The sequence below is a fragment of the Macrotis lagotis genome, chromosome 2 (assembly GCF_037893015.1).
Source record: "Macrotis lagotis isolate mMagLag1 chromosome 2, bilby.v1.9.chrom.fasta, whole genome shotgun sequence".
In the NCBI taxonomy this organism is placed as follows: domain Eukaryota; kingdom Metazoa; phylum Chordata; class Mammalia; order Peramelemorphia; family Peramelidae; genus Macrotis; species Macrotis lagotis.
In genome coordinates this window covers 305,452,866-305,480,458 of record NC_133659.1, presented here as the reverse complement: position 1 = coordinate 305,480,458, position 27,593 = coordinate 305,452,866, and the positions used below count along the sequence as shown (strand labels likewise).

The window sequence follows — 27,593 nt, the reverse complement described above, 5'->3', positions numbered from 1 at the left end:
CACAAACACACAAACATATATACTCATATGTATAGGCACACTATATATGCACATATAAATATGTGTAACGCATATGTGATAGAACTCCCTAAGTTCAACTAAAAAAGGTTAATTATACAGTTTTGAAGGAAAAATGTAACATGAAATCTAAGGTTCTCATTATTTATGAAACTATTTAATGCATTATTGTCATGATTAAGCTATAAATACAAAACTGAGTAAAGGGTTTTATTATTTTCACCATTATAATTACTATTGTCAGGAACATCCCTTTAATCCCCGTTATTGGTAGATTCCCCCAAATGTGGGAGAGTTCTGAACTGAAGTATTGCTGAACCTGATCATTTATCCACACCTGGTGCCCACATGGTTTAAGACCCTGTGAGTAGAGGGGCACCACACTGTCTAAGAAGCCCCGAACTGGACTAGGCTGGGAAAAGAGTAAGCCAAAATGTTCATGCCAATCAGTATTGGAATTGATCTTTGAGGTTATTGGATTTCTATCCCGGTTAAGAAAATTCAGTCTTTGGGTGGCTAGATGGTGCAGTGGACAGAGCACTGGCCTTGGAGTCAGGAGTACCTGAGTTCCAATGCAGCCTCAGACACTTAATAATTACCCAGCTGTGTGGCCTTGGGCAAGCCACTTAACCCCATTGCCTTGCAAAAAAAAAAATTCAGTCTTTAAAAAAAAATCACTTATTATCATCAATATTGTCAGGATGATAGTATAGGTGATAGTGTCAAACTCAAATAGACCTGCTGGCATATACTGATCTAAAAAATAGCAAATTAATGTTATCTATATTTTATTATATTTTCATTTCTTTTGTTAAACATTTCCCAATTGCATTTAAATATGATTTAGGTAGAACCTAAGGGTTTTGGACCTGTTAAAGAGTTTGACACCTCTGGTGTAAAGGAGAGAGAGAGCTGGCCTTGAAGTAAGTCAGCAAGGTCTGGGTTCAAGTACTGTGTGTGTATGCCTCAACTTCTTTGTGTAGTTACTTAGTACTCTGGGCAATTTCTCTAAGATTAGGGACTAGAAGCTACAAAGATGTTGACCTAGGTGATGCAGTGGCTAGGGCACCAGCCCTGGAGTCAGGAGGACCTGATTTCAAATCTGACCTCAGACACCACTTAATAATTACCTATCTGTGTGATCTTGGGCAAGTCACTTAATCTCATTGCTTTGCAAAAACAAAAACAAAAAGATGTTGACCTGCAATGGTAGAGGGAAGTTCTTAGCAGAGAGTATCCTATATATCAGTGAACACAGGTCCAGTCCCTGTCCTGATAATCTTGTCGGCTGAACTCTCTCCCCTCTTGTATATTGTCTCTTAAAAGTACTGGGCCTCTGCTCACAGTCATCTTCCTGTTTTGTTTCTACTATTCTCTGTGGTATTGACAGATGTCTGGCTATATCTACATTTGTGTATGAGAGAAATGTTACTTTTCTTAATAAACAATTATTGAATCAAGATTAATTATTTTTCTTGTCCTATTTCCTCATTCAGAAACCAAATCCTGGTTATTCAGCTAACCTTTGAAAGACATTGTTGATAGATGAGATTGTCTAAATCTTCAGAGTACATGCTTTCTGATCTTGGGTGGGACCTTACTTATCCAGAAGACTTTACAAACAGAATCCAGACTAGGTAAGATACTGTCCTTAGGAAATGAGCCTCTATCATTTGCACCTTCCATCAGAATTTAGGGTGATTCAGCTTAGGAAGGGGAAAATCAGCCAGAATAGTCTGCATAGAGAGCAAATCTTTTGTCCAGGAGGTGGCTGAGTATTATGGATCAGGTTAAGTTCTGAGCAGAAGGAAATGAAGACTTTTTGCCCACCTCCCCATTCATAATTTCACCCACCTCCCCATTCATAATTTCACCCTCTCATTGACTGTTAACCATTCAGAGTTGATTTTCGTCTTCAGATATAGTCCCTTTTCCAAAGCCTTTTAAAATATTCAGTGTTCTCTATGGGTGTCTGATTACTGAGATTGTCCCTGGCCTCATTTTATTAATTATTTGCCAGGCATAATTAATAAATTGAACATTAATTAAACAGAAATCCATTCTCTTGGACTCTTCATTCATCATATGTGCATGCCTGTATAAAACATACACACATGTATGTATGTATGCATGAGAAAGAATGCTTAGACCTTTCTTCCATTCCTTTTATTTTTAAAGGCTTTGATCAAAATCACAAGACTCCAGACATTTCGTCCTGTTTAGGTACATGCTAGTCTTGTTCAGGTTTACCATTTCCATTTGTGAAGTTCAAATCCTGTTCTCAGTTTTTAAACTCTGTTTTCAATTTTCAAACTTGCCTCTGTCTGAAATTTCTACTTTTAATGGTAGGGATGAAAACACCCTTTTTCAGTTTCTTGCAGAGGAGTTGATAATCCTTCTGGTAGATATCTAAAATCTTATAGACAGTGTCAGACCAGGAAAAATAGAAAACCCTCAACAATTTCACTTCAAGGATACAAAGATTAACAATTCAGATATGGCGGAAAAGGAGGAGTTATTTAAAGAATGAAGTGGGTACACAGACAAGTAGGTGTAGAATATTGTAGCAAAGGCAGGCAATGATGCCTGGTATTAACCTATCAAAATATCAGAATGCTAGAGCTTGGAATGAGTTTAAGCAGATGAGCAAAGTGAACAACAAAAAATTTTTAAACTGTAATAAGGAAAAATAGGCTCCAAGATGAGATAGTAGACCACTGATAGTTACAGGATGGTAACCAAAAAAGAGAAGGTGAAGGAAGTTACTGAACAAAGACACTGTTTGTGTTCCCTTGGCTAAGAGAATGATCTTTAGACTAGAAAGAATTGAACAAAAATGACTAATAGGCTGTCAAAATGAGTATGGAGAACATGAAACTACCTTTGTTGAATTCAAGTCATAAGCCTGAATGAAGTACATTCTTTTCAGGGACTAAAGAATCTGTCATAAAATGACCACTAAGCTACCATCAGTGACCTCTGGAAAACTGTGATGAACAAGAAGGTGCTAAACTCCCAATTTTCTGAGGCAAAGAGGGGAATAAAGGGAAAGGAAAGGAAATCAATAGTGAGTCTGACTTCAGTTCCTGGTAAATTTTAAGAATGTATTATTAAAGAGATGGACAGTGAATATCTAAGAAAATGAAGCCCAGAGTCAGAAAGTCTTCATTAAGAGAAGAACTTGACAGACTAACTCATTTTCCATTTTTGACAGTTACTGGTAATTTTGGAATCAGCAGGGCAATACCATAGATACTTGAACAGTATTTCACAAAAGCTTTTGATAAATCTCTCATGTTATTCCTACAGAAAAAAATATGAGTTGGTCGATAGCAAAGCTACTTGACTTCTCCAGTGGTTGAACAGTCAGATCCTAAGGGCAATAATTAATGGTTTAATGTCAACTTGTAAAGTCCCCAGTGAAGTGTGCCAACTTGCTCTTTTTAACCTTTTTCTCAAAGATTTAGATAAGTATACAGATGGCATTAATATATCAATTTTATAGATTACACAAGGCTGGAAAGAACAGCTAGCACATTGGATACTAACGATGAAGAAACCAAAATATCCATAAATGAGAATGTTTTGCCCATGAACTATAAAAATAGGAATAAATATATTTATATTTAAATATAAAAGTTCTAAAAATTTTAAATTAAATACAAGTTGGTAGAATTGTTGACTATACAAAAGTTTATCTGAAATAGACCTGGATTTTTTTAAAGAACTGAAGACTCAATATTACAAAAAAAATCCTCAATGAGTAAACAGTAGTGTAACCTACATTAAGGGAAACTTTGTGTCTAGGATAAGGGAGGTGATTCTTCAATTGCTCCTTCCTCCACCTTTTGGTATCATTACTACCCATTCCCCTCATCTCTTCCCATTTCATGCCAAATATAGGGAAAAAAAACAATTCTTACAAAATATAATCATAATGAAGAACAAATCCCTACAAAAGTCATATCCAAAAATATATGTATTTTTTTTTTCACTTTGGATACATCCCATGTTTGTTAGAAAGAGGGTAGCAAATTTCATCACAGGTCCTCTGGAGATGTGATTGATCAGTTCCTGAATCTTTCAAAATTATTTTTTTAACAGTGCTATCCTTGTATTTATTGGTTCTAATCATTTCATTCTGCAATAATTCACACTTCCTAGGATTTTCTGAAATAGCTCCCCCCCCTCCATAATTTCTTTTGGCACAATAGTATTCCAATATGCTCATAAAACGCTTGTTCAGCTATTCTCTAACTGATTAGTACTACTCAGTTTCCCCCCTTATTTTAATTTCACCTTCAAGGTCACATTTGTTTCTATGGTGTCTATTTTCTCTTTAGTATTTAATATCCTCCCTCTCAATCTACTGGCCACCGTTGCTCTGAGTCTGATGCATTCCTTCATCAAATCTGTGTGCTCTGTGTATGTTTGTAGTGATCATACTCCCTTTGAAACACTGAAAACTTTTCAGAACTAGTTGTGAAACAGTGGTGTGGGAAAAAACCAAACAATTCTGAACTTAAGAAGAAGCCATTGCCCCCCCTGACTCCAGGAAGAGAGTCCAACATTTACAAAAAATTCCAAATCAAGAAATAGGATGGAACAATGAACAAACAATAACAAAGAACATGGCTATACAAATCTACTATGGTAATAGGGAAGAACAAGCCACAAACTCAGAAGACAATGAAGTCAAAGTAGCTACAAGTAAAGCCTCTAAGAAAAAAACAAGTAAAGCCTCTAAAAACAATAAAACAAAACCAAGAGAATAAAAAAAAGGAAATATGAAATTGGAAAAGTTGACTAAAAAAAAAGATCCAGGAATAATAACTTAAGAAATTTTGTTCTATCTGAAAGTCATGATCAAGAAAAGGACCTAGATATTATATTTCAAGAAATTATCAAGGAAACTTGTCCTTACATTCTAAAACCAGATGGTAAAATAGATAGTGGGAAAAGTCTACCAATCACACTTGAAAAAAAGATTACAAAACGAAAACTCCCAGGAATGTTGCAGTCAAATTTCAGAGTTTCCAGGTCAAAGAGAAAATACTTCAAGCACATAATAAGAAACAATTCAAATGTTGTAATGTTACAACAGACTGGATCACACAAAACTTAGAAGCTGCTAAATTAAAGGAGTGGAGGGCTTGAAATGATATTACAGGAGGCAAAAGAGCTGAGATTAAAACCAAGTCTGACAAACCCTGAAAAACTGAGGATGCTCCCATCAAGGGGAAAATGTGGATATTTGATGAAAAAAGAGGACATTTAAGCATTCCATCATGAAAGAAATCATAAGAGACTCCAATAAGGTTAACTTGTGTACCTGTGTATATGGGAAGATGATACAAGTATTTTCTAAGAACTTTATCATTATTAGGCTAGTTAGAAAGATTCTACATAGAGAGTAAAATAGTGAGTTGATTTTGTTGGGATGATGTGAAGAAAAAAAACTGATAGGTGAGAGAGAGAGGGTTACTCTAGGAGAATGGGAAAAATTATCTCACATAAAAGGCACATGTAAGGAAGAGCCTCACTCACATTTAAAATGGTTCAAAAGGTATATGTATGTATGTATATACACACACATACACATGTGCACATGTGCGCTCTCTCTCTCTCAATAAGGAAGTAGGAGGGGAACTAGAAAAGAGAAAAAGGGTAGGGGCAATAAGGGAAGGAGATAAAAGAAGGCATTGGTCAAAAGCAAAAGAGATTTTAGAGGAGAGTCAGGATAAAAAGAGAAAGAGAGAATGAAGTATTTTGGCTTACCCAAACGAGGAGCCATGAATAAATCTCCAATTGTTCAGATCTGTCTTTCATTTGTGTGAAAATATTTTGTAATTGTTATATAACGACCTAATTCACTTTAAGTCCTATCAAATTACCAAACAATTACTTTTAGAGCTACTAAAAAAATAATAACTTCACCTGAAAGAGCAAAAAGTGAAGACTATCAATAGAATCAATGAAAAAATGTGAATGTAGAAAGATTAAATTGATTCTGTATTTTTTCAATTGATCTTATTTACAATTAATTGATTCTGTCTTGTATCTTAAATCCTGTCTCTCTGAAAAGCTGTCCCATAATAATTTAGTTTAGAAATCCAGTTCTTTTGGTAATTACTTTTCTAGTCTTGCCTCAAGGAATTCTGCTATTCCTGGGGGCACATAGGTGGATATTAGGGAGTCTGGTCCAGTCTTTGTATCGCTAAGTAATCTTTCAGGGATATCTGGTTTGCTAGTCCAAGGATATCTTTCATTATCTTCAACTTTGCTGATGGACTCAACTTCTTAGGAGGGAAGGAGGGCCTTGTTGCTAGTTGCTCCAATCAATCATCTTGTCCCTCCTCCTTCAGCTTTGTAACCAATCAAATTATCTGAAACCCCATGCTACAATTCTATAGTCAGTTGTATTATTTCATTACTTACTCTGTTCGTTCTTTGTTCTGTACTCCCCAAAACCTATAAAAGAAGTGCTGTTCTTTTGCTCAGTCTTTGGTTGAGGCAGAACCAATAACTTGCTTTATTAGTAAGCAGCAATCCTGCTAAATAGATTATCTTGCTCAGAGAAAATGTGCCTCAGTCTATCTTTGCTGAATTTCACTCATAACAATGGAAGACAAGCAGTTACAGATTTCAGACTACATGACAAAGTACTATCAAAATAATTGGAATTAGCTAAGAAATAGAGTGATGGATCAATGGAATAGATGAGGCACACAATACACAGCAGTAAATGACTATAGTAATATAGCGTTTAATAAACACAAAGATCCAAGCTTTTGAGGTAAGCCCTCTCTCTCTCTCTCTATTTGGCAAAATGTGCTGGGAAAACTAGAAAATAATTTAGCAGAAACTAGGTACAGATCAACATGTCACATAATATAACAAGATATATACCATCATATACCAAGATAAAGTCAAAAAGAAAAAATGACAGACAAAAAAGGGTTATATAATAAGTAAATGGAAAAATGTACCTGTAGGATCTATGAATAAGGGAACAGTCTATGTCCAAATAATAGGAGATAATGGTAAGTAAAATAGATAAAAACAAAACATAGAAGACACACACACAAAAACAAAAATAAAAAAAACATTTTACACAGGGAAAACTAATGCACTCAAAATAGGAAATTGGGCAAGATCACACAGCTAGGTGATTACTATTATCAGAAGCTGGATTTGAACTCAGGTATTCCTGACTCCAGGGCCAGTGCTCTATCCACTCTGCCATCTAGCTGCCCCTCCTGATGCTTTTCTTGTAGGTCTGTGGCACTCTTTTGTATTTATCTTCGGTTCACTAAGAATAAATTGTGCCAAACTAATCATTTCTTTTTTGGGGGGACGGTTGTTAGATTAGTAGATTTATAAAATTTTGTTGATGTAATAGATTTAGATTTCATTAAGAAGTCTTCCAAAGTCTCCTGTGGTCTTGCTATTCTTCCCCCAATGTTTGCCAGCTGCCTAGCTGATGCATTCCTAGCCTATGACTCCTTCCTGCTGGATTTTAAGTTAGGGGGACCTAGCTGAATCCTGACTCTTATTCTTACTATCTGTCTGACCCTGGGTTAGTCATTTATCTGCTCTTCAGAAAGTCACCTCCCCAGTAAAATGGACAGTTTGGACTAGATTCCCTCCAACTCAAATCTATTATCCTATGAAAGCAAATTACTGCATGATAAAATCAAGGTTAAAAAAAAAAAGAACTTACTGACTTACAAAATGAATTAATCTAACAAGAAAACTGAATAAGAATAAAATCATGCATTCAAGATAATAAAACAAAAGACGGCAATCACTCACCTTATTCACCAAACCTGACTCTGAAACACTTCTGATTGTTGTCATAAGGTTGAAGATCTGCCATCAATGATGTTATTAAAAATAAGGTATCCTAGGTTCTGAAGGGGTGTCTCTGTGGATTATGCTTCTCCACAAGATGAATCAGTGATGTAACATTGCAGGGCAACATGCCAGATCACTAGGAGAAAGCAAATTTACAATAAGCCTGGTGGTTCAGAGCAGAAATATGTTAAGTTCTATTCTATAGTAAAGTGATTTTCCTTCTACATAAAGGCATATAGAAAGAAAATAACTTGGGGAATATGACTTTCATAATATTACATTTTCATAAATTGTTATCCTGATGTCAATTCACCTGAAAACCAAGCTCAAAGACCATTGCTGAAGATAAAAATAGTAGAGAGAAAACAAAATTATAGTTTGATTAAGGTACCAGCTGCAAGGTATTTTAAAGTCATGGAAAGAAATTCTAGTTTTTTGGCTTTATTTTCTTAATGTGATGGGATTTGGAGGGAGTCAAAGGAAATGCTGGAAGGAGAATAAGAAAGACTGGGTTAAAAGGAAGAGAAGAGTTAAGCCAAGTAAAAATAATTACTTTTAAACACAAAATTTATTAAGATTTTTTTGAAAGGTCCAAACATACTTTAAAGCTATTGACCAAAAACTGTTTGCCTATAAAATTATGTTGTCTGGTATATCAAGTTTAAAAGTAAATTTCACTAAGAAATTTACACATATTTACAAAAATCTTCTATTTTTTTATTTTTATTTTTTATTTCTATTTATTTATTTATATTTCAGAAGCAGATAAGACATTCAGAAAAAAATTCCAAGCATTGAAGTAATTTCATTATAATTAACAAAGAAATTTATAGACTTAGTGATGTCAGTATTGTCAAGCACATACAGAAAACATCCATTTGGGAAAAAAAGGAAAACTGAGGAAAATAAATTACTAAAAGCTAGTAAAAAATCTAATTAAATATAACTTTAACCATATGAAACTTAAAAAAAAAATCACTCTTGATTTCTTAATTACTATTAGCAGTTTTTTTTACTGCTTCATTTTCTATCATCTTTACATACTTTCAAAAACTCAAGGTTTCTCTCCTTTGAGATAAGTTTCTTTACAATTTCAAGATTGTTTGGTTAAGTTGGTCTAAGCACTTCCAAACGTGAAACAATTTCTTTCTGTAGCAGATGGAACAAGCTAAAACAAGCAACAATTGAGAGGAAGCTGACACATCATGCAAAGTCACCATCATCATACTGTAGGATGAATATGCTTGGCAGAAACTTACACTGAATTCTTGCACCCTACATCTAAAAATTGTCTGTATTCTGCAACATCTGAAAGTCTTAAATACTTTTTCAAGAGAGATAATGCAATAGCCATATTCTCAATCAATTATACTTGTGTGTCTGAATACATATTCCCTAATGCTACTACTCTTTCAACTTCTCCTGTAAGGTCCAGTTGGGACTGAAATGCTATTTTTTAAACTCTAGAACAAAAACAAGCCTCCCCCATGAAAATGATTCAACTAATAAGGATGGTAATTTGTTCTTAGTCTTATTTATTAATTCACCCTTTTTACCCCTCCATTCTCTGCTTTTCCTCCTCCCTCAACCCTGAGCGAGATGCGTTTTATTTCTTTCCATTTGTTTTCTACAGAAAGGAATGGAAATGCCAGCTATCAGTTTCTCCCCTATCCTTCTGTCTTGAAACTAAGTCTTTTTTTTAAAACAGAAACTAAGCCTTTTTTATGATTTTTACTATTAATAACAGGAGAAAAAACACAAAGCATAAATTAAAACTGTTCTCAGGTACCTCACAATAAAAGGGTTTTAGGTTCTGCTAGAACAATTAAATGGAGCTAAATCCTGACCCCTTTACAGCTAAATCCTTGTTTTTGTTTTCCACCAACCTACTTAACCTCTCTCATGGGGAGTAGGGAGTCTCCATTGTTCTATGATGCCACCTACTTAAAACCTATGGGGAAGGAATTTTATATAAAGGAGAAAATGTCAAGTCTTTGAATATAAAATGAGATTCTTTCACACTTTGAAAGAAAACTAAATCAGCCTTTTTTGCTCAACTGTCTTTTCTGAAACATAAAGATATCCTGAACTCATAAACTGATTTTGTCTTATTCCCACATTGCACACTATTTACTTAACCTCAACAATACAATGGCAATGAACGCATAGCACTTAGTTTTATTTAAAATCTTTATATTACATAGTCTGCAGAAATCATTTGGTATAATAAAGAACCATGAGGGAAAAAATATGAGCATACTATCCTAGGCATCATACTAAAAAACATACAACCCACATTTAAAAAAATTTTTTTTCTTAGCTTCCTAGGATTGGAAAAAACCCCTGCTCTTCCAGCAAAATCATGAATAAATTGAATTCCTTTTTTTGGCAAAGCAATGGGGTTAAGTGACTTGCCCAAGGTCATATAGCTAGGTAATTAAGTGTCTGAGGCTGGACTTGAACTCAGGTCCTCCTGACTCCAGGGCCTGTGCTCTATACACTGCGTCATCTAGCTGCCCCCCTTTTAAATAATAAATTATTCATTTATTTTTCCAACTAAATACAAAGAGAGATTCAGAACAAAAAAGAAAAGAAAAAAAATTAAATTGAAAACATGCATTATATGCATTCAGACTTCATAGATCCTTTTCTGGATGTGGGTGATATTTTCCATCACAAGTTCTTTAGAATTGTCTTTGATTACCCTACTGCTGAAATGAGCAAGTCCATCTTAGTTGATCGTCACACAGTGCTGCTGTTAATGTGTACAAATGCTCTCCTGGTTCTTTTCACTTTAATAAGCCTCAATTCATGAAAGTCTTTCCAGACTATTCTGAAGTATGGCTGCTCATGATTTCTTATAGACTAATAGTACTACTCCATCACATTCATACACCAGTTTCTTCTGCCATTCCCCAACTGATAGGCATCCCCTCAATTACAGACTCTTTACCCTACAAAAAGAATTTCTGCAATGCTTTGTACCATCTTATGATCTCTTTGGGATAACTAGGTTAAAGAGTTTGCAGTTTTATTGTTTTTAGTTCCAATTGCTTTCCAACTCTACCAACAAGAAGTGTTATATTTTCTCACATCCTCTTCTACAGATTTTCCTTTTTCTGTCATATTGGCCAATCTCAGAGGAATGAGGTAGTACGTCAGTTATTTAATTTGCATTTCTCTACTCAATAATGATTTAGAGCACTTTTTCATTGGTTATAGATAGCCTTAATTTCTTCATCTGAGAACTACCTGTTCATATCCTTTGACTATGTATCAATTGGGTAATGACTTAGAAATTTGACTTAGTTTTTTATATAGTTTAGAAATCAGAAACAGTAGTTTTCAATTCTTAGAATGACTTATCCTAACTATTGAGCTAACAATTTGTTACTAATAATTTGAAAATTCCTTTTAAGGCTTCCTGATAATTCTATTGCAGATATATAAATTTTATTATGCAAATTCAACATATAACACATGGCATTTTTAATCCTATGGAATTTTTTATTTTAATTCTATAAAATTTTATTTTTTCCCCCCACTCCATACAATGGTATCATTTTTTTTGCAAGGTTTTGTGTTATACAATTTTTCTCCCTCCCTTCCTTCCTTCCTTTCTGATATAGGTTCTACATTTGTAATCATGCTAAACATAGATTGAAATTGAATGTGTTGTGAGAGAAGACTCTGGAATGTTTTAACTTTTTTTTTTTTTTTTAGGTTTTTGCAAGGCAAATGGGGTTAAGTGGCTTGCCCAAGGACACACAGCTAGGTAATTATTAAGTGTTTGTGACCAGATTTGAACCCAGGTACTCCTGACTCCAAGGCCAGTGCTTTTATCCACTAGGCCACCTAGCCACCCCTTTCTGGAATGTTTTAAACAAAACTTAAACCAGATTTTTGAATGTGGTCTTTAACTGATTTTAAAATAGCTTTATGGCATAAATAACCAAATGGCCACATTTGTATACTCATGTATCTTTTCAGGAGAATACAGTAGGATTAAATCAATCAACTACAAATCACAAATATTAAGTTGGATTTTCATTGTCTGTAGAATATAATTAGAGGATATAATGAAGAAGTCCCATAAGTTACTGGAGAGAGAATGACAAGTATGAGACTAAGAATAAGTAACTTAGATGACAGAGGCCAGGATCTTCCATAAGCTCTCCTGGTTTCCCTCAGAAATAGCACTAATCAAGCCTCTAAAGGAATTCTGGAGTGACAGGACCCACAAAAGAACAGAGTGGAGCATGTTCCAGCAAGGTCTGTCTTGTGTGGAGGGCGTTGTGACCTGAAGCAAGGAGCTAAAACCTGGTGTGGGCTGGGTGCAGAGGCCAGGCAGGGAATCTCAGCCACAGCACAGATCTGCGGAGGAGACCCCTAGGTCCCAGCTCAGCTGGCCAGTGGCACAGCAGGACCCCACCCCATCCCCTGGGCATGACTGGGTTGATGGCCCAGCCCAGTGTGCAAAACTCTAGATCTACAAGTGGGCACCTCCCCCAACACAAGTAGTAGAGCTCTCCAGAAAGGTTGGATGAGTTCACAGCTTCAACAACAATGTATTAATGTCCCAGATTTTCCACAACCCTTCCAACTTTGACCATTGTCCTTTCTGTTCATACTGGCCAGTCTGAGAGGTATGAGGTGGTACCTCAGAGATACTTTAATTTGCATTTCTCTAATAAGTAATGATTTAGAACAATTTTTCACAGACTATGGATTGCTTTGGTTTCCTCTTCCGTAAATTGCCTTTGCATATCCTTTGACCATTTATCAATTGGGGAATGGCTTGTTTTTTTTTTTTGAAAATTTGACTCAGTTCTCTGTATAATTTAGAAATGAGTCCTTTGTCAGAAATGCTAATTGCAAAAAATTGTTTCTCAATTTACTAATTTCTTTTGATCTTGGTTATAGTGATTTTGTCTGTGCAAAAGCTTTTTTAATTCAATGTAATCAAAATTATCTAGTTTGTTTTTAATGATGTTCTCTACCTCTTCTTTGGTCATAAACTGGTCATAAAGGTCATAAACCTTTCCATAGCTCTGACAGGTAAACTACTCCTTGATCATCTAGTTTACTTATAATATTGTTTTTTATATCTAAATCCTGTATCCATTTGGATCTTATCATGGTATAGGGTGTGAGGTGTTGGTCTAATCTAAGTTTCTTCCATACTAACTTCCAATTTTCCCAGCAGTTTTTATCGAAGAGAAAGTTTTTATCCCAATAGCTGAACTCTTTAGGTTTATCAAACAACAGATTACTATAATCATTTCCTGATATTTCACCTAGTCCATTCCACTGATCCACCATTCTATTTCTTAGTCAATATCAGACAATTTTGATGACTGAGGTTTTTATAATATAATTTTAGATCGTTTCACTGAATCCCTGGAAATTCTTGACTTTTTAATTTCTCTATATGAATTTACTTACAATTTTTTCTAACTCCTTAAAGTAATTTTGTGGAATTTTGATTGGTAGAACACTAAACAAATAGTTTAGTTTTGGTAGAACTGCCATTTTTATTGTATTATCTTGACCCAATCATAAGCAGTTAATATTTGCCCAGTTATTTAAATATTATTTTGCGTGAGAAATGTTTTGTAATTGTTTTCAAAAAGTTTTTGAGTCTGCCTTGGCAGGTAGACTCCCATGTATTTTATAGTGTCTGAGGTTATTTTGAATGGGATTTCTCTTTCTAGCTCTTTCTGCTGTATTTTGCTAGTCATATATAGAAATGTTGAGGATTTATGAGGGTTTATTTTATATCCTGTGACTTTGGTAAAGTTGCTAATTATCTTTTTTAGATGATTTTTTGGGATTCTGAGAGGCTTTTTTTTTTATCAGGGTTTAGACTAATTGTTAAATAGTCTTAATTTGCCCATTTCTTAAATTTGTAATTATTCTTTATCTTTTAAATATTGGGGGGTTTTTGAGTTTGAATAATAATAGCATTTATAATGTTTTAAGGTTGGCTAAACTCTCCAAATATTATCTTGTATGATCCTCACAATAACCCAAAGAGGTAATATCCCCATTTTACAGATGAGGTAATTGAAGTAAATATTAAATGATTTGCCCAATAAATGAGGGAGGCAGCATAAAAGCTCAGGTCTTCCAGACTGCAGACATCAGCACTCATTCTCTATGCCAATTAGCTACTTGATTCTAAGTTGTCTGTATTTTATTTGTGAAATATTTATGGCAAAGATTTAGATTTTATCTTTTCCCTCTCTATACTTCTTATCCACAGTCATTAGAGACAATTTCACTAAGGATGATGACCGTCTAGTAAAAATCATCCAAAACACTCAATTTTTGAGAAGTCAAATCAACTGCACACATTTGGATTTGAGGCATGGCAAAAATTCCTATACCTTATGCAAGAAGATTCTTGAATTTGGTCATCATAACTTCATAACCCTCAATATAAGTGGAAAATTTCATAAACTCAAAAACATCCACACTGATCACCTGAAGTGTAACTCTACGTCTCTCTCACGCTCTCCTTCCTCTGCAGCACTAACTCATCTAAGATCCCATCTTCTACAGGAAGTCTTCCCCCCAACTCTTAATCCCCAGTCCCTCCATCTATTACCTCCTTCTCAATCTGTATGTGTTGCACATTGGGCTCCCCCACTGGACTTTTGTTTCTTTGTGTTCCCAAGGTTCAGCACAGTGCTGGGCACATGGAAGGACTTAATAAATGTTTCAGACACTCAGTGTAACATTAGAAATTATTTGAAAATTGAATAGGTTTGCTGAAAGTCCAACTGGAAAAGTCCAGTGGTTGGACAGGGTTTGATGTCACCAAAATACAATTACATTCTCCATGTCATTTACTTACTTTCTCTCATAAGTGAAAAAAAAATTGAAAAAAATCATTTGCATCCACAACTTTTAAACATCATACAAGAACTGAAGTCTATTGCTAGTATTAAAGCACTCTGCAGAAGAATTAGACCAGTCCATTATTTGATGTTTTTAAGGAAAACTCTCCAGAGGGAGACCAGGTAGGCCACTGAAGCCCGGGATCCGAACAATAACAATCCCTTTGGAGTCTGAAGCTACCACTCCAAATCAGATCCCCTCCCCCCACACACAGACACAGACACACACAGACACACACAGACACACAGACACACAGACACACACAAACACACACCAAGGACCTCAAGGAAACAGAAAATTGCAGAGAAGGGACAGAAAGAACCTGGACTTTAACCCAGGTTCTCGTCAACCTGCAACAAGAAGGGCAGACCATACAGAAGGCAGACCAGGGCATCTTGGTCTGTACATTAGGACATCCTCAGGCCTGGGAAGCCTGGCAGTGAAGCTGGCTTCAGGTCAACATGGACTCAGATGGGGGTCTGATTAGTTTCCCACCCCTGAAACAGGGAACAGGAAACAACCAACCTGAGATAAAGTTCCAAGATTTTAGCTTGGAGCATGCCAGTTTAGATAGGAGTGGCAAGATTCTGGAAACCAGGAGGAAGGAATGTGCCTTAGGAGAAGACAATCTGTCAAAGAAATGAAGCAGAATAATGCAGTGAAAAGAATACTGATTTTGGAATCAAAACACTAGACTAGGAATCCTGGTTTTGCTACTTGACCAAGTCACCTCCCCTCTAATATTTCTGTCCCTCATTTTCCTCACCTGGAAAATAAATAGAAAGACTAAGATGATTTTTAAAGTCTGCCTCAGTTCTGAATCCTAGGGACTTTTCCGTGTTCTTTGTTAGCAAGAACATATAAACATTACGTATAGAAACAAGTTCAAGGTGCCACACTACATCTTTTTTTTATAAGCTCAGGACCCTTCTGAAGAAAAAGAGGGAAAAAAATCAGGGAAAAAGCATCAATAAAAATTTTTAAATCAAGTCTCTCGGGGCAGCTAGGTGGCGTAGTGGATAAAGCACCGGCCTTGGAGTCAGGAGTACCTGGGTTCAAATCCGGTCTCAGACACTTAATAATTACCTAGCTGTGTGGCCTTGGGCAAGCCACTTAACCCCATTTGCCTTGCAAAAAAAAAATCTAAAAAAAATCTAAATCAAGTCTCTCCTATGATTTGTTTGAATGTTTTAATAGCTTAAATTTTGAAATCCACAGTTTTACATCATTAACAGTTAACAGTCATTACAGGCAGGGTTTAATGAGGACTGCAAAATGTAGAGAATGATCTTCAAATTCAAACAATACACTGTAGTTGGTCTAACATAATAATAATATACTCCAGTTGATCTTTCAAAGTTTACACAAATTATCTACCCTGCAACAGTTTACAAGAGTCCTAGTTTTCTCTCTTCAATTCATCTTTATTTAAAAGGATCATTTCAAACAAGTACAGGCCTGTTTGTAATATACTCGTTCTATGAGAGGTACTAAAAAAGATAATAGTAATTTATATTATATTTATTTTAGGTGTGGTCATAATTTATTTTAGTCATGGGAATGTGTGCTAGTGCTAATTTTAATGACATGGAGACAGAAGAGGAACAACGGTTCTAAAAAAAATCTAGAGAATTAAATCTGGAGAATTAAAGATAGAGTTGAAAAGAAATATTTCAATAGAATAAATTACTTCTAAAATGTTAAGAATAAAATCAGGTCCTAAGGCAAGTGTTTCTTTAAATGGTCAAAGCAAAAGCTCTCACTTTAAATCAAAACATTAGCCAAGAAAGGCAAAGATAAAGATGATGGTTCGGGCTAGTTTTATTAAGCTTTCTCAAGACATGGAATTAGAACTTGTTCAGGTCTCATAATTCCAAATTAGGTCATGCCTAAAATACAAAATTTCTAAGAAAAGCTTGTATAAAATCAAACACTGACAATACAAATAATATCTAAAAACTTGACTAATAATTATGCTAATATATAATTTGATGCTACTCATTAAATAAAGCACTGCTGAATAATTTCTATTCCTTTTAAAATCAATTTAAAAAAAATCAGTACTAGTTTATGACAGCACCCTAGGTTGAAAAAAGTTCCAGACTTGCATTAAGAATGATCTAGATTGAAATTTAGCTTCTAATTCTTTTTTTTTTAAAGGTTTTTGCAAGGCAAATGGGGTTAAGTGGCTTGCCCAAGGCCACACAGTTAGATTAATTATTAAGTGTCTGAGATGGAATTTGAACCCAGGTACTCCTGACTCCAGGGCTGGTGCTTTATCCACTGCACCACCTAGCCGCCCTGCTTCTAATTCTTAAGGATACAATTAAGACAAAATCAATTAACCTTTCTCTGAGCCTGTTTCCTCATCTGTAAAATAAGGATAAAACTGTAGTATCCACTTTACAGGATTAAGCTCAAGTGGGATAAGCTATATTAAAAAGTGTCTTGTGTACTTTAAAACACTATATACAGTAATGACATTAATTATTTAATTTTTTTAGTCTTGGATCCTTTAGATAAATTAAAAACAAATAAAAACCCATTAGTTTGGAAAGACTATAGCATTCTTTTCTTTTAGGTTTTTTTGCAAGGCAAATGAAGTTAAGTGGCTTGCCTAAGGCCACACAGCTAGGTAATTATAAAGTATCTGAGTCTGGATTTGAACTCAGGTACTCCTGACTCCAGGGCCAGTGCTCTATCTACTGCGCCACCTAGCCACCTCTAAAAGTTCCTTATTTCTTATGCTGGATAATCTGCTCACACTGACAATGCCTTCTTTCTGTGTGGAACTCAACTGTGGTTCTTTGAAAACTGCTATGTTCCCTATCTGATACTATACTTATGCATGTGCTGGTTTGACAGGAGTTCAATTCTTTCCTCATTTCTTTCTCCCTAATTCATTACTCCTTATTTGCTGGTTGGTTCCTTTCCTGCTTCTTATGAACAGGCCCACATCTCCCTCATCCTTAATTGATTACATCCTTGCTAGGTGTCTTACTTTTCTCCCCCTTTCATTTTCTTACTTCACAGCCACAGTAATGGTCAAATCTTATAGCCGTTCCTTAGACCTCATTCTCTATGACCTATGCCTGGACACTCCAGGCTCATCTTCTTCCTCCTTTGGTTTTTAGGTTCCTGCTCCTTTCTATTTCTGGATTTTCCTTCTCAGTCTTTTATTGGGTCATTTTTCTGCACACCCTATGCCTGCAGATACCTCAGGGTCCTTTGCTCTCCTTTCTCTGCACTCTCTTGATGATCTCACTGTCTTCCAGGAATTTAATTATCCCCTCTATGCAGATGACTTACAGATTTCTTTCATACACAAAAACATATAGTCCTACTATTTCCCCTTATTATCAAAGGGTGTTCGACAGGCACCTTCAACTCATCATGTCCAAACAACCTTGGTTATCTTATCCTATCAGTCTTCTTTTCCTGACTTAACTATTTCTGTTTCGGGGGTTCTAGTTATCCTCAAGTCTTTCTTCTCTATCACATAGGATCAGCTGTCAATTCTTGTCACTACTAGAGCCACAATATATCTTCTGTCTATCTCCTTTGCATTCACAGGCCTGCCAGCCTAATTGAGGCTCCCGTAATAAACTTCTTCAGTCTTCCCTTCTCCACAGCTGTTAAAGCTCTGTTACTCTGTAGATCAAGAGGCTCTCATTTGCCTGAATTAACAAAATAAAAAACTAACAACCGAATGAAACCTCCATCTCATTGTTAAAACCCTTCACAACATAGCTCCAACATACTTTTCAAAACTGCACATTATTCTCTCTCTGTATGCTCTGCATTCCAGTTAAACTGACTCGCTTTCTCTTGCAGGAGAAAATCCATTTCCCGTCTCCAAGCCTTTGCAAAGGCATGTAGGACCTCACCTTGACAGAATCCCTGGCTTCCTCCAAAGCTTAGCTCAGGGGACTCAGGTTTGGATGAGGATCCAAACCAACTGGCTAAAGTCTTTTCCCTATGGTGACTTCCCCAAATGAACTTATTTTGCCTCGCTGCCTAAAGTCTAACAGAGTTTAACCATCGCCCTGGGACTCTATGTTCAAACAGGGGAGCTTTCCAGGTGCCTCATCCAGGCCAGCTCCCAAACATCCAGCAAGGTACATCCCTCTTCATTTCCTTTGCTTTTTATTCTTCCTTCTGAAGGTAAATCCTTGACAGTAACTTATTTTGCCTCGCTGCCTGCCTTCCTACCAGAGTTTAACCTGGGACTCTGCTCAAGTAGGGGAGCTTTCCAGGTGCCTCATCCAGGCCAGCTCCCAATCATCCAGCAAGGTACATCCCTCTTCATTTCCTTTGCTTTTTATTCTTCCTTCGGAAGGCAAGGCCCTTGACAGCTGCAAGCACATCGTTAGCTCTTGTCCGCCTGGCTAGCGAGCACCGCGGCCCGGCAGGGCCCCCACCTTCCCCTAGTCAGGTGGGCCTGAATTCCGATGCAGTCTCTAACATACTGGAGGCTGTACGAGCCCGCACAAGTCCCTTAAAACTCTGACTCACTTTTCTCACCTGCAAAATGGGGATAATAATGATGATAATAATAACAATAACAATCATAACGATGGTGATGATAGAGGCAGAATAGAAAGGCGAGTCAGTGCAACAGGAACAGCAGCCCCTGGCCCGGGGCCAGCCCTCCCCGGGGCCGGCGGCCAGGGGTGCGGGGTGCGGGAGGGAGGGCCTGGGGTGCGCTCCGCCTCCCCCCGGTGGCCCCGTTCCCGCGCCCGGGGAGCCGAGGCAGGACAAACTTTCCCGGCCCGGCCAGGCCAGTTAGGACGGGCGCGCTGCCCCCCACGCCCGCGGAGGAGGCCGCGGCTGGGCGGGGAGAAGGGCCGCGCCGCTCGCCCCTTACCTGTGCCCCCGCGGACGGCCCGAGGAGCCGCGAAGAGCCCTCTCCGGAGGCCGGTGCGGCCGGAGCCTGGTCCGCTCCTCCGAGTCCTGGCACCCCGGGGACCCGGCGCGCTGCACGCCGGGAACTGCCCAGCTCCGTCCTCTCCCCCTCGGGACTACATCTCCCAGCATTCGCGGCGCGCTCTGGGAGTCCGAGTCCTCCTCCGTCTCCGGTCCCCGTCCCGTCATTGGGTCGTCGCTGCGGACGCGGGTCGTAAAGCATCGCCCTAGCGTCGTGAAATGTAGGCTCCTTGAGCGGCTCCGCATCCGGGACTCCGAGCCGAGCTGCGACTGGAGGGAGGGGACGCTGCGCGGGACCACGGGGCGGGGTGGGGACCGGCGCGTCGCCTAGCAGCCGCCGCCGCGCCCGAGGGCGGCTCTAGTCCGGAGAGGCCGGGCTGCAGGAGCACCCCGCGGGGCCCGCCGGCCTCCGCCCAGCGGTCAGTGCAGGGCCCCCGGCCTGGGGTCGGAGCCACGAGGGACGGGGGATGCGCAGCCACCTCCGGGACCTCAGTTTCCCCCTCTGTAAACCTCCGGGGCCATCTCGCTCCAAATCCGGGATCTCTTTTCCACCTGCCAGGTGGAACCTGGGCTGTGCAGCCCGGACGGGGAGCCGGCAGCCCCCACCCCCACCCCCCAGTCCCCCATTCCCCTCCCCGCCCATTGCAGCTGGCTGTACGGGACCCGGTGGGTCTCCACTACCGCCCCCCAGGACCAGAGAGCGCCCCCCTGCCGCCCCTCTGCCCCGGCTCAGGTCAGGTCTGCCAACCATTCCCAAGGCTCCCCGAGGGGTGCGGAGCGCTGCCCTCCCCCCGGGATTAGATACAAAGTATCCGGTCTATAGCCGATGTGCAACATAGTTGCGTTCTGCTGTTCTCCCCCGCCGAACTTTGAGCTCCTGGATGGTTTGGGCTATTTTTTGCCTTTCTTTGACCCAAACTTCCAGGCACTTTGATTGGATACTGAATCTAACTAAGTTCTTTTCCTTACAGAGGGGGTCATCTGACCTCTGATGAAACATCTCTGGGGAAGGGAAATACAGCCTTTTGGGGAGAGGCAACCTGGGGGTGTGCAGGGAGTGATGAAGTTAGGAAGACTCGGTTCAAACCTGCCCGTTATTGCTCCGACTCTGTTTTCTTCATCTATAAAATGGGTTTCATAATAGCTCCTACCTGACAAAGTCGTTTTGAGGGACAAATGAGATCATATGTAAAAACACTTAGGAGTTGATCTTATTGTGACTAATTTCCAGTTTTCATGGTTGTTACTTGCCCTAGCGACCCTTTTGGGATTTTCTTGGCAGGAGAGTGATTCGTCATTTTCTTCTCTAATTCATTTTACAAGTGGGGAAACTGAGGCGGCCTCGAGTGACTTGCCCAGACTCACATAGCTAGAAATATCTAAGACCAGGTTTGAACACAAGTCTTCTGGATTCCAGGCTTGGTGCTGAAACTATCTAGCTGCCTGGTGTTTTGTAGGCTTCCTAAACTCCTCATTTGGACAAATGCAATAGGGGACAAGACAACAGGAATAGCATGTACCTAGTGTGATTAAACCAGGTCTCTATATTTTAAAAGTTTTTTTTTCATGTAGTTTAGAGATTATGAGTATTTATGATGGTAGTATCTATTAAAAACATTTTAGTGAATATTACTTGGATATTAGAATATGTATCGTATTTATAAATATTATGTTATATTTGGGATATTATAGATAGCACATCAGTCTATGATGATGATTCCTATTCCATTATGTATATTGGTCGAGTTCTCTAGACTTGTGTGGAGGTCTCTATAATGTGGAAATTTGCTTTCTGTTAATCCATGAAAGATAGTGAGTTTCAGATGCATGATTCTACCTAGCTGGTTATGTGTTGCTAGGTACACATTGGGTGCTAAATTTTTTACAGCTTATGGTGTATTTCATTGCCTGCACCCTGTTCTTGCATTGTCTACATTTCACTAAATCTGCTATCGTCGTCACTGTTATACTTCTCATTGTTAGGATATTTTTTTTTTATCATCAAATTCTCCTCTCTGTCAATTGTCTTCACTGCTTATATGGTTTTTTTTTCCCTTTTGGAGCTTAGGAAAATAATTGGCCTCTTTCTTTAAATCACTGTGATGTTAAGAATAGATCCATAATAGAAGTAGAGATAGACAAGATCTCATCAGTCACTTAGTCCACCTTCCTCATTTTACAGATGAGAAATTGGGGCTCAAATTGGTGAATTGACTTACCTAAGATGACACAGGTTATAAATGGCAACGCAGGTTTTGAACCCAGGTCTTTTGACTTGAAATTCATCACTCTCTTTCCACTACGCCTGATTGCTTTAACACTTTTTCTTAATTTTATTTTAGGGGAATTTTAACTCAGTTTCTTGTTTTCTTTTTTTATTTGTGTGTAACGTTTTGGACATACCATGGAACTTCACCTCTTCAGGAGTTATTCTTAAAGAATGATGTTTTATATCAGTGTTCAGTTTACTATAGACATGTTGTTGAATATATGTTGTTATAGGTCAGAAGATACAGTAAAAGAAGTCAAGATGCCTTTGGATTGGAAAGCAATACGGAGAGTTAACCCAGATGACTTGCCTCGCCAAGAATCATTGGCAGATGATTTGTTGATTTCTCTCTCTAAGGTATTTTTTTTAATGTTAGAATATTCAAAAACATTTAAAAAGTCACAGACTTCTGAATTGTTAGAACTGGAAGGACGCTTTTCCTAATATTTGATTAACAAGTTTTATGCCAAAAATAATTCCAATTCATTGATACTAAAATATATATTCTTCCTCAGGGAAGAGGTGAGGAACTGCTGGGACAGAATATTATGTATTCATTCAAATACCCTCATTCATTTTATATATTTTTGCTTGTGTTTTATATGTCTTTGTCTCAAGAAAGAGTTCAGTGGGGAGGAATGAAATATAAAGAATAAAATATCAATGAAATTTTTAAAAAAAGGAATAATGAGCAATGTTTGTTGCTTTATTTACATAGGTTGAAGTAAAAGACCTAAAAGATGAAAATCAAGAAAATGTGGTACATCTTTTCCAAATTGCTCAGGCTTTAATGCAGGTTTGTATCAAGCAGAATAATCCTGACTGACTTTATGGGAATTGTTAAACTTCTACCTCCTATAATCTTCCTTTCCAAACACTGTTAAAATTCAACTCTACTATAATTAGTTAAATGCTTAATTTTGCAAGTCATTTGGAAGTAAAAGAGAAAACAAAAGACAGACTCTGTCACACATGTACATATTGCTGAAATAATAGAATATGGAAGGTATTAAATTGAAAGATTTGAGGTGGAAGAGATCCCCTTATGGCTGAAAGGCTCCAAAAAGCTTTGTGTAGGGATAACATTTGAATTAGCTTTTGCAAAAGAGAAGGGAAGGAGTTTAACCAGCAGAAATAAATTTGGGGAGAATCCATTCTTGCACTGGAAACAATATCAATATAGGCCAAGAGATAGGAACTGTCAAGAGAGATAATTTTTATGTTGATTAATATGATATATGTAATGAATTTAATAACATATTTAGGTTCTAGAGATCCTTTTCACAGGCAGAGACTCTGGCTCTGGGAACCAAAGAAGCTAGAGTAATTGGTTTAAATTCTGCCAAGTTTTGCATTCTTTTACCTATGTTAAGGGAAGGGAATCAGTATAATAACTTGTACTGGGCCCAATCTGAACCCCAAAGACTAGATAATATCCTTCATGGTGAGGTTGTCCTTGGAAGATCACTCAAGCCCCCAGACTGATTGTTTTATGGTCCTCCTTTCTCCTCCCTTCCTACTTATGACTGTGTTTCCGTGCGTGCGTGCGTGCGTGTGTGTGTGTATGCATGTGTATGCATGCTCTGTTTAAACTACAGGAAGGCAGACCTCCTAGCAGGAGAAATCCCATAATTTGCAAATTGGTTCCTTACAAAGAAAGGAATTAATAAACCCTTACTACCCTCTGATTACTGACATTCTGTCTCTGGCCTATTCTGTCACGCCTAGGTTAGAGCCTGGCTTGGTCAACATGCAATGAAGGGCACCCAGGCATGCAATGTAGTCTAACTGGAACATGGAGGATATTAGGGGAACCCACATAAATAGGTTGGAACTGGGTTATGGTAGGTCTTGAATAACTAAGTTCAAGAATACTTTATATGGGAGACAAGAAGGAGCCATTGAAAGTTTTTTTAAGCAGGAAACAACAAAGAAATATATTAGGAAGCTTACTTGAGGGGTATGAACCTAAGAGGGAAGATAGTAGAGACAGGAAGACTCCCACAAGGCTGTTACTGTGGTCCAAGAGAGTTTATGAGCAGTTGAGCTAGGACCTTTCAATAACAGGAACAATGAAAAAGGGAATGGTTACACAAAACCTAGTAGAGGTAGAATCAGTGGTTTTTGGCAATTGACTGAGAAATGGGGTGAAGGACCAAGGGAAATGAAAGATAACTGATGTTGAGCCTTGGCCTAGGATACTGCCAGTACTCTCTATGGAAATAAAAAGGGTGAAGGGGCAGCTAGGTGGTGCAGTGGATAAAGCACCGGCCCTGGAGTCAGGACGAATTGAGTTCAAATGCGGCTTCTGACACTTAATAATTGCCTAGCTGTGTGACCTTGGGCAAGTCACTTAACCCTATTACCTTAAATAAATAAAATTTTTAAAAGAGGGTGGGTCACAGGGTTTTTTTTTTTGGAGAGGAAGGTGGGAAGTTAATGGACTTTTGGGTAGAGCATTCAGGAATGGTGTTAATAGATAATCAAATATGGAACAGGAACTGTAAGGAGAAGTTGGTACTAGAGATGAAAATTTGTTTTTAACTTACAATAGAGGTAAAAGGATTAATAATATAAGGGAGTCCCTACTACCTAGGGATTTTTTTTTCTTTTCATTCTTTTCATACCTCTCATTGATTGGCCAAAAAAAGTTCTGACTCAAGCCTCACTTGGCCATTGTCTGGATACTATTGGCTCTGATTGAATGTAAATAGCAATTGTTTCTGATTTGACCAGAAACCCTGAAAGTCTTCTCCTTCCAGTTTTATTTTATTTTATTTCATTGACTAGATTAAAAAGGGGTATTATTTGCCTCACTTTTACCTGATCTTAATGACTTAATGGATGTTGCCTCAGATAGATAGACCTGGAAAAGATTTTAGCTCAAAAAGGTTAAAGTCTTCTGCTGCATGCAGGGCCATCTTGTCATTCTAATCCACGTCTGCCCCCTGAAATTCTGATGGTTCTGGAGGAGAAAGTGTGACTGGTGACTTGGTGACAACATCCCCTTCCTGAAATTCAATTATTTGTTAGTCACAGCATCATCTCCCTAATATCAGGGTCCTTTTTCTTTTTTTTTTTAGTTTTTTTTTTTTTTGCAAGGCAAATGGGGTTAAGTTGCTTGCCCAAGGCCACACAGCTAGGTAATTATTAAATGTCGGAGACCGGATTTGAATCCTGGTACTCCTGACTCCAGGGCCCGTGCCTTATCCACTATGCCACCTAGCTGCTCCTAGGGTCAAGAGTGAAGGACAAACAACAGCAGAGAGTTTGTACAGACAAGAAGGAGAGAGAGAAGGGAAGGGAATCAACCTTTCTAGAGTCCATACTCTGTGCCAGTCACTGTGAAGTGCTTTTTTACAATCTGATTGGACAGGAGCCTCCCAAGTGTTTAGAAGTGGGAGATATTACTAGGGTCTGGAGCCTTTGGGTACCATTTCCTTGTAGAACAGCCCTCGGTTTTGCAAACAAAGATAAACTTCCCTGAGTAGGACTGAAGGAAGTGGGGAGAAACAAAAGGGATTCAGATATTTAGCTTAGTAGCAGCCTACAGGGTGGGTTTGGGATTAGCTGAGCTGCTGAACAGTATGAGAATGGATGGCAGGGGACTTTGAACCTCTAACTAGATCTTATTCTGCCTTAAGGACAGAATTTTGTAGAGATTTCTGAACAGAAGAATGAATTAATGATGTCATTATTAGATTGAGAGTTAACAGGGGACTTGTGAAATTATTTAGCTCAGTCTCTTTATTCTTATAGTTGAAGAAATAAATTCTCAGTGACCTGTCCTAAGATCCTACAGAGCTAAGATTCAGATCGGTCTTCTGACTGGTAATTTTTATACCATCCCTCATTGACTCTCCCAGATGGTATGAGTAGAAAATTTCCACCTAGAAGTTTATATTTTGGATCTATCCCACAGGGTTATTGAGAGGATCAAATGAAATCATTGTTGTAAAGCATGTTGTAAGATTTCAAATACTATATAAATGTTGGTTATTACTGTGGCATAATTACCTTAATTTACAAGATAGCTTTAATTAGGAAGTCATTACTATGTGGGCTTAATGTTCTTTTCAGAGCTCTGCTTTAGGAGGATTAAACTGACTGTTGTAGGCTGTCTGAGATATAGAACAAGAGACTGGCATAATGAACCCTTCTGGGGAAGAGGTTTTAGTTTATTTTGAATCCTCTCTCTAAATACTACATTTGGATTTTTTGTATTTGGTTTATAAAAACTGGTTGATTGGATCTCCATCTCTTTCTCTTGATGTCTCACATAAACATATCTATCTGTATATCTGTCTATATTTCTGTCTATCTATGTATACACACACGCACACAGAAGTCACAGGCATTTAATGAGGGTTGCTTCTAGGATAATTTTCTTTGTAATTCGTTTGCTTACATAAACTAACAACTTCAATGAATGGGTATACAAATCCTAAAATAGTGATAAACATTTCTACAAAGGACAGTAAATCCTTTAATTCCCAAGAGCCAAGTTTATAGAGGGAATCATGATTTAACAACTCTGAATTCCTAACAGGATGAAAAGAAAGAAGAAAGATTAAAATTTGACTTTAAAATGCTTCCTAACCTGGCCCTTCTCTACCTTGGCAATTTTTATGTTCTACTTCCATCTAACCTAAACCTGTAATATTGGCATTGTTGTTATTCCTCCTATCTTTTTACTGAGTGTTTTCCAAATCTGGAATACTTATCCACCCCCCCCCCCCCCCCACTTCTAGATTCCATGACTTTTTAAAAAAGTTTTATTTATTTAAGGCAATGGGGTTAAATGACTTGCCTAAGATCACACAGCTAGGCAGTTATCAAGTGTCTGAGGTCGTTTTTGAACTCAGGTCCTCCTGACTCCAGGGCTGGTTCTTTATCCACTGTGCCACCTAGCTGCCCCCCATGACTTCTTTTGAGGCTCATCTCAAATCCTACCTTCTTCAAGAAGCTTTTCCTGAACCCCCTTACTGCTGGTGCCTTTGTTCTCTTTAGATCTTGATTCAAATTTACACATTCATATGTTTCTTATATCAAAATGTCGGCTTCCTCAAGGCGGGTACTATTTTTGCTATCTTTATATCCTTAGCACTTAACATAGTACATTGCAAATAATAAGTGATAAATAGATGTTTGTTGATTGATTAAGAGTGAGGTATGTGAAAGCGATAGAGTTGCACTTCACTATATAGGAGACTTAGGTATGGCCTTCTGGCAAAGAGAAAACTGAAGAAGCCTACCTTGGCCTTGACCCTAGGCTGGGCTAAAAGAAAATTATTTTTAAGTATGGCCTGTTATGACCCGTGTAAGGATTCTCTATTTTCTCATCACTTTCCTTGCAATAAGGTTTTAGGTAGGAGTCACTGCTGTTGTGAGAGTGCCTGTAAACTGTTCCTCAGCTTTCTCTTATATTTGGAGGCAAATTCATACATGATTTCAAGGGAAATTTGCTTGCTAGATACCATGAGTTCCATTTACTCTGGTACAGGAAGCTTAGGAAAAGCCTACGTGGTCCTTGAACCCAGTGCAGTTACTCTACCTGGAAAATTTCCTTTTTGCTCAGGTCCATTTTTGTTGATGAAGCCTCTCTCTCATGTCTGAAAGT

General features: G+C 38.0%; 2 protein-coding genes across 5 annotated transcripts in view; one reads left to right on the top strand and one right to left on the bottom strand.

The window, feature by feature from the left end:
• The window catches only part of TMTC3 (transmembrane O-mannosyltransferase targeting cadherins 3), a 60,802-nt gene extending 41,048 nt beyond the window's left edge, over nucleotides 1-19,754 (bottom strand). Inside the window, exons 1-3 of one of the 2 annotated variants that reach the window (XM_074226554.1) lie at nucleotides 19,646-19,742; nucleotides 15,304-15,407; nucleotides 7,834-8,011 (exon numbers count right to left, since the gene is read on the bottom strand). The gene's annotated coding sequence lies outside the window, so the exon portion shown is untranslated. Of the gene's footprint in view, nucleotides 1-7,833; nucleotides 8,012-15,303; nucleotides 15,408-19,645 lie in introns of both variants that reach the window. The other variant, XM_074226553.1, reaches the window with a different exon arrangement.
• Nucleotides 19,755-20,046: 292 nt separating this feature from the next.
• The window catches only part of CEP290 (centrosomal protein 290), a 93,602-nt gene continuing 86,055 nt past the window's right edge, over nucleotides 20,047-27,593 (top strand). The window contains exons 1-3 of one of the 3 annotated variants that reach the window (XM_074226537.1): nucleotides 20,047-20,123; nucleotides 22,207-22,330; nucleotides 22,692-22,769. In XM_074226537.1, coding sequence (XP_074082638.1) covers nucleotides 22,235-22,330; nucleotides 22,692-22,769 — 174 coding nt within the window. In that variant the 5' untranslated portion in view covers nucleotides 20,047-20,123; nucleotides 22,207-22,234. Of the gene's footprint in view, nucleotides 20,124-20,446; nucleotides 22,331-22,691; nucleotides 22,770-27,593 lie in introns of those variants that run through there. The other 2 variants (XM_074226538.1, XM_074226536.1) reach the window with 2 other exon arrangements.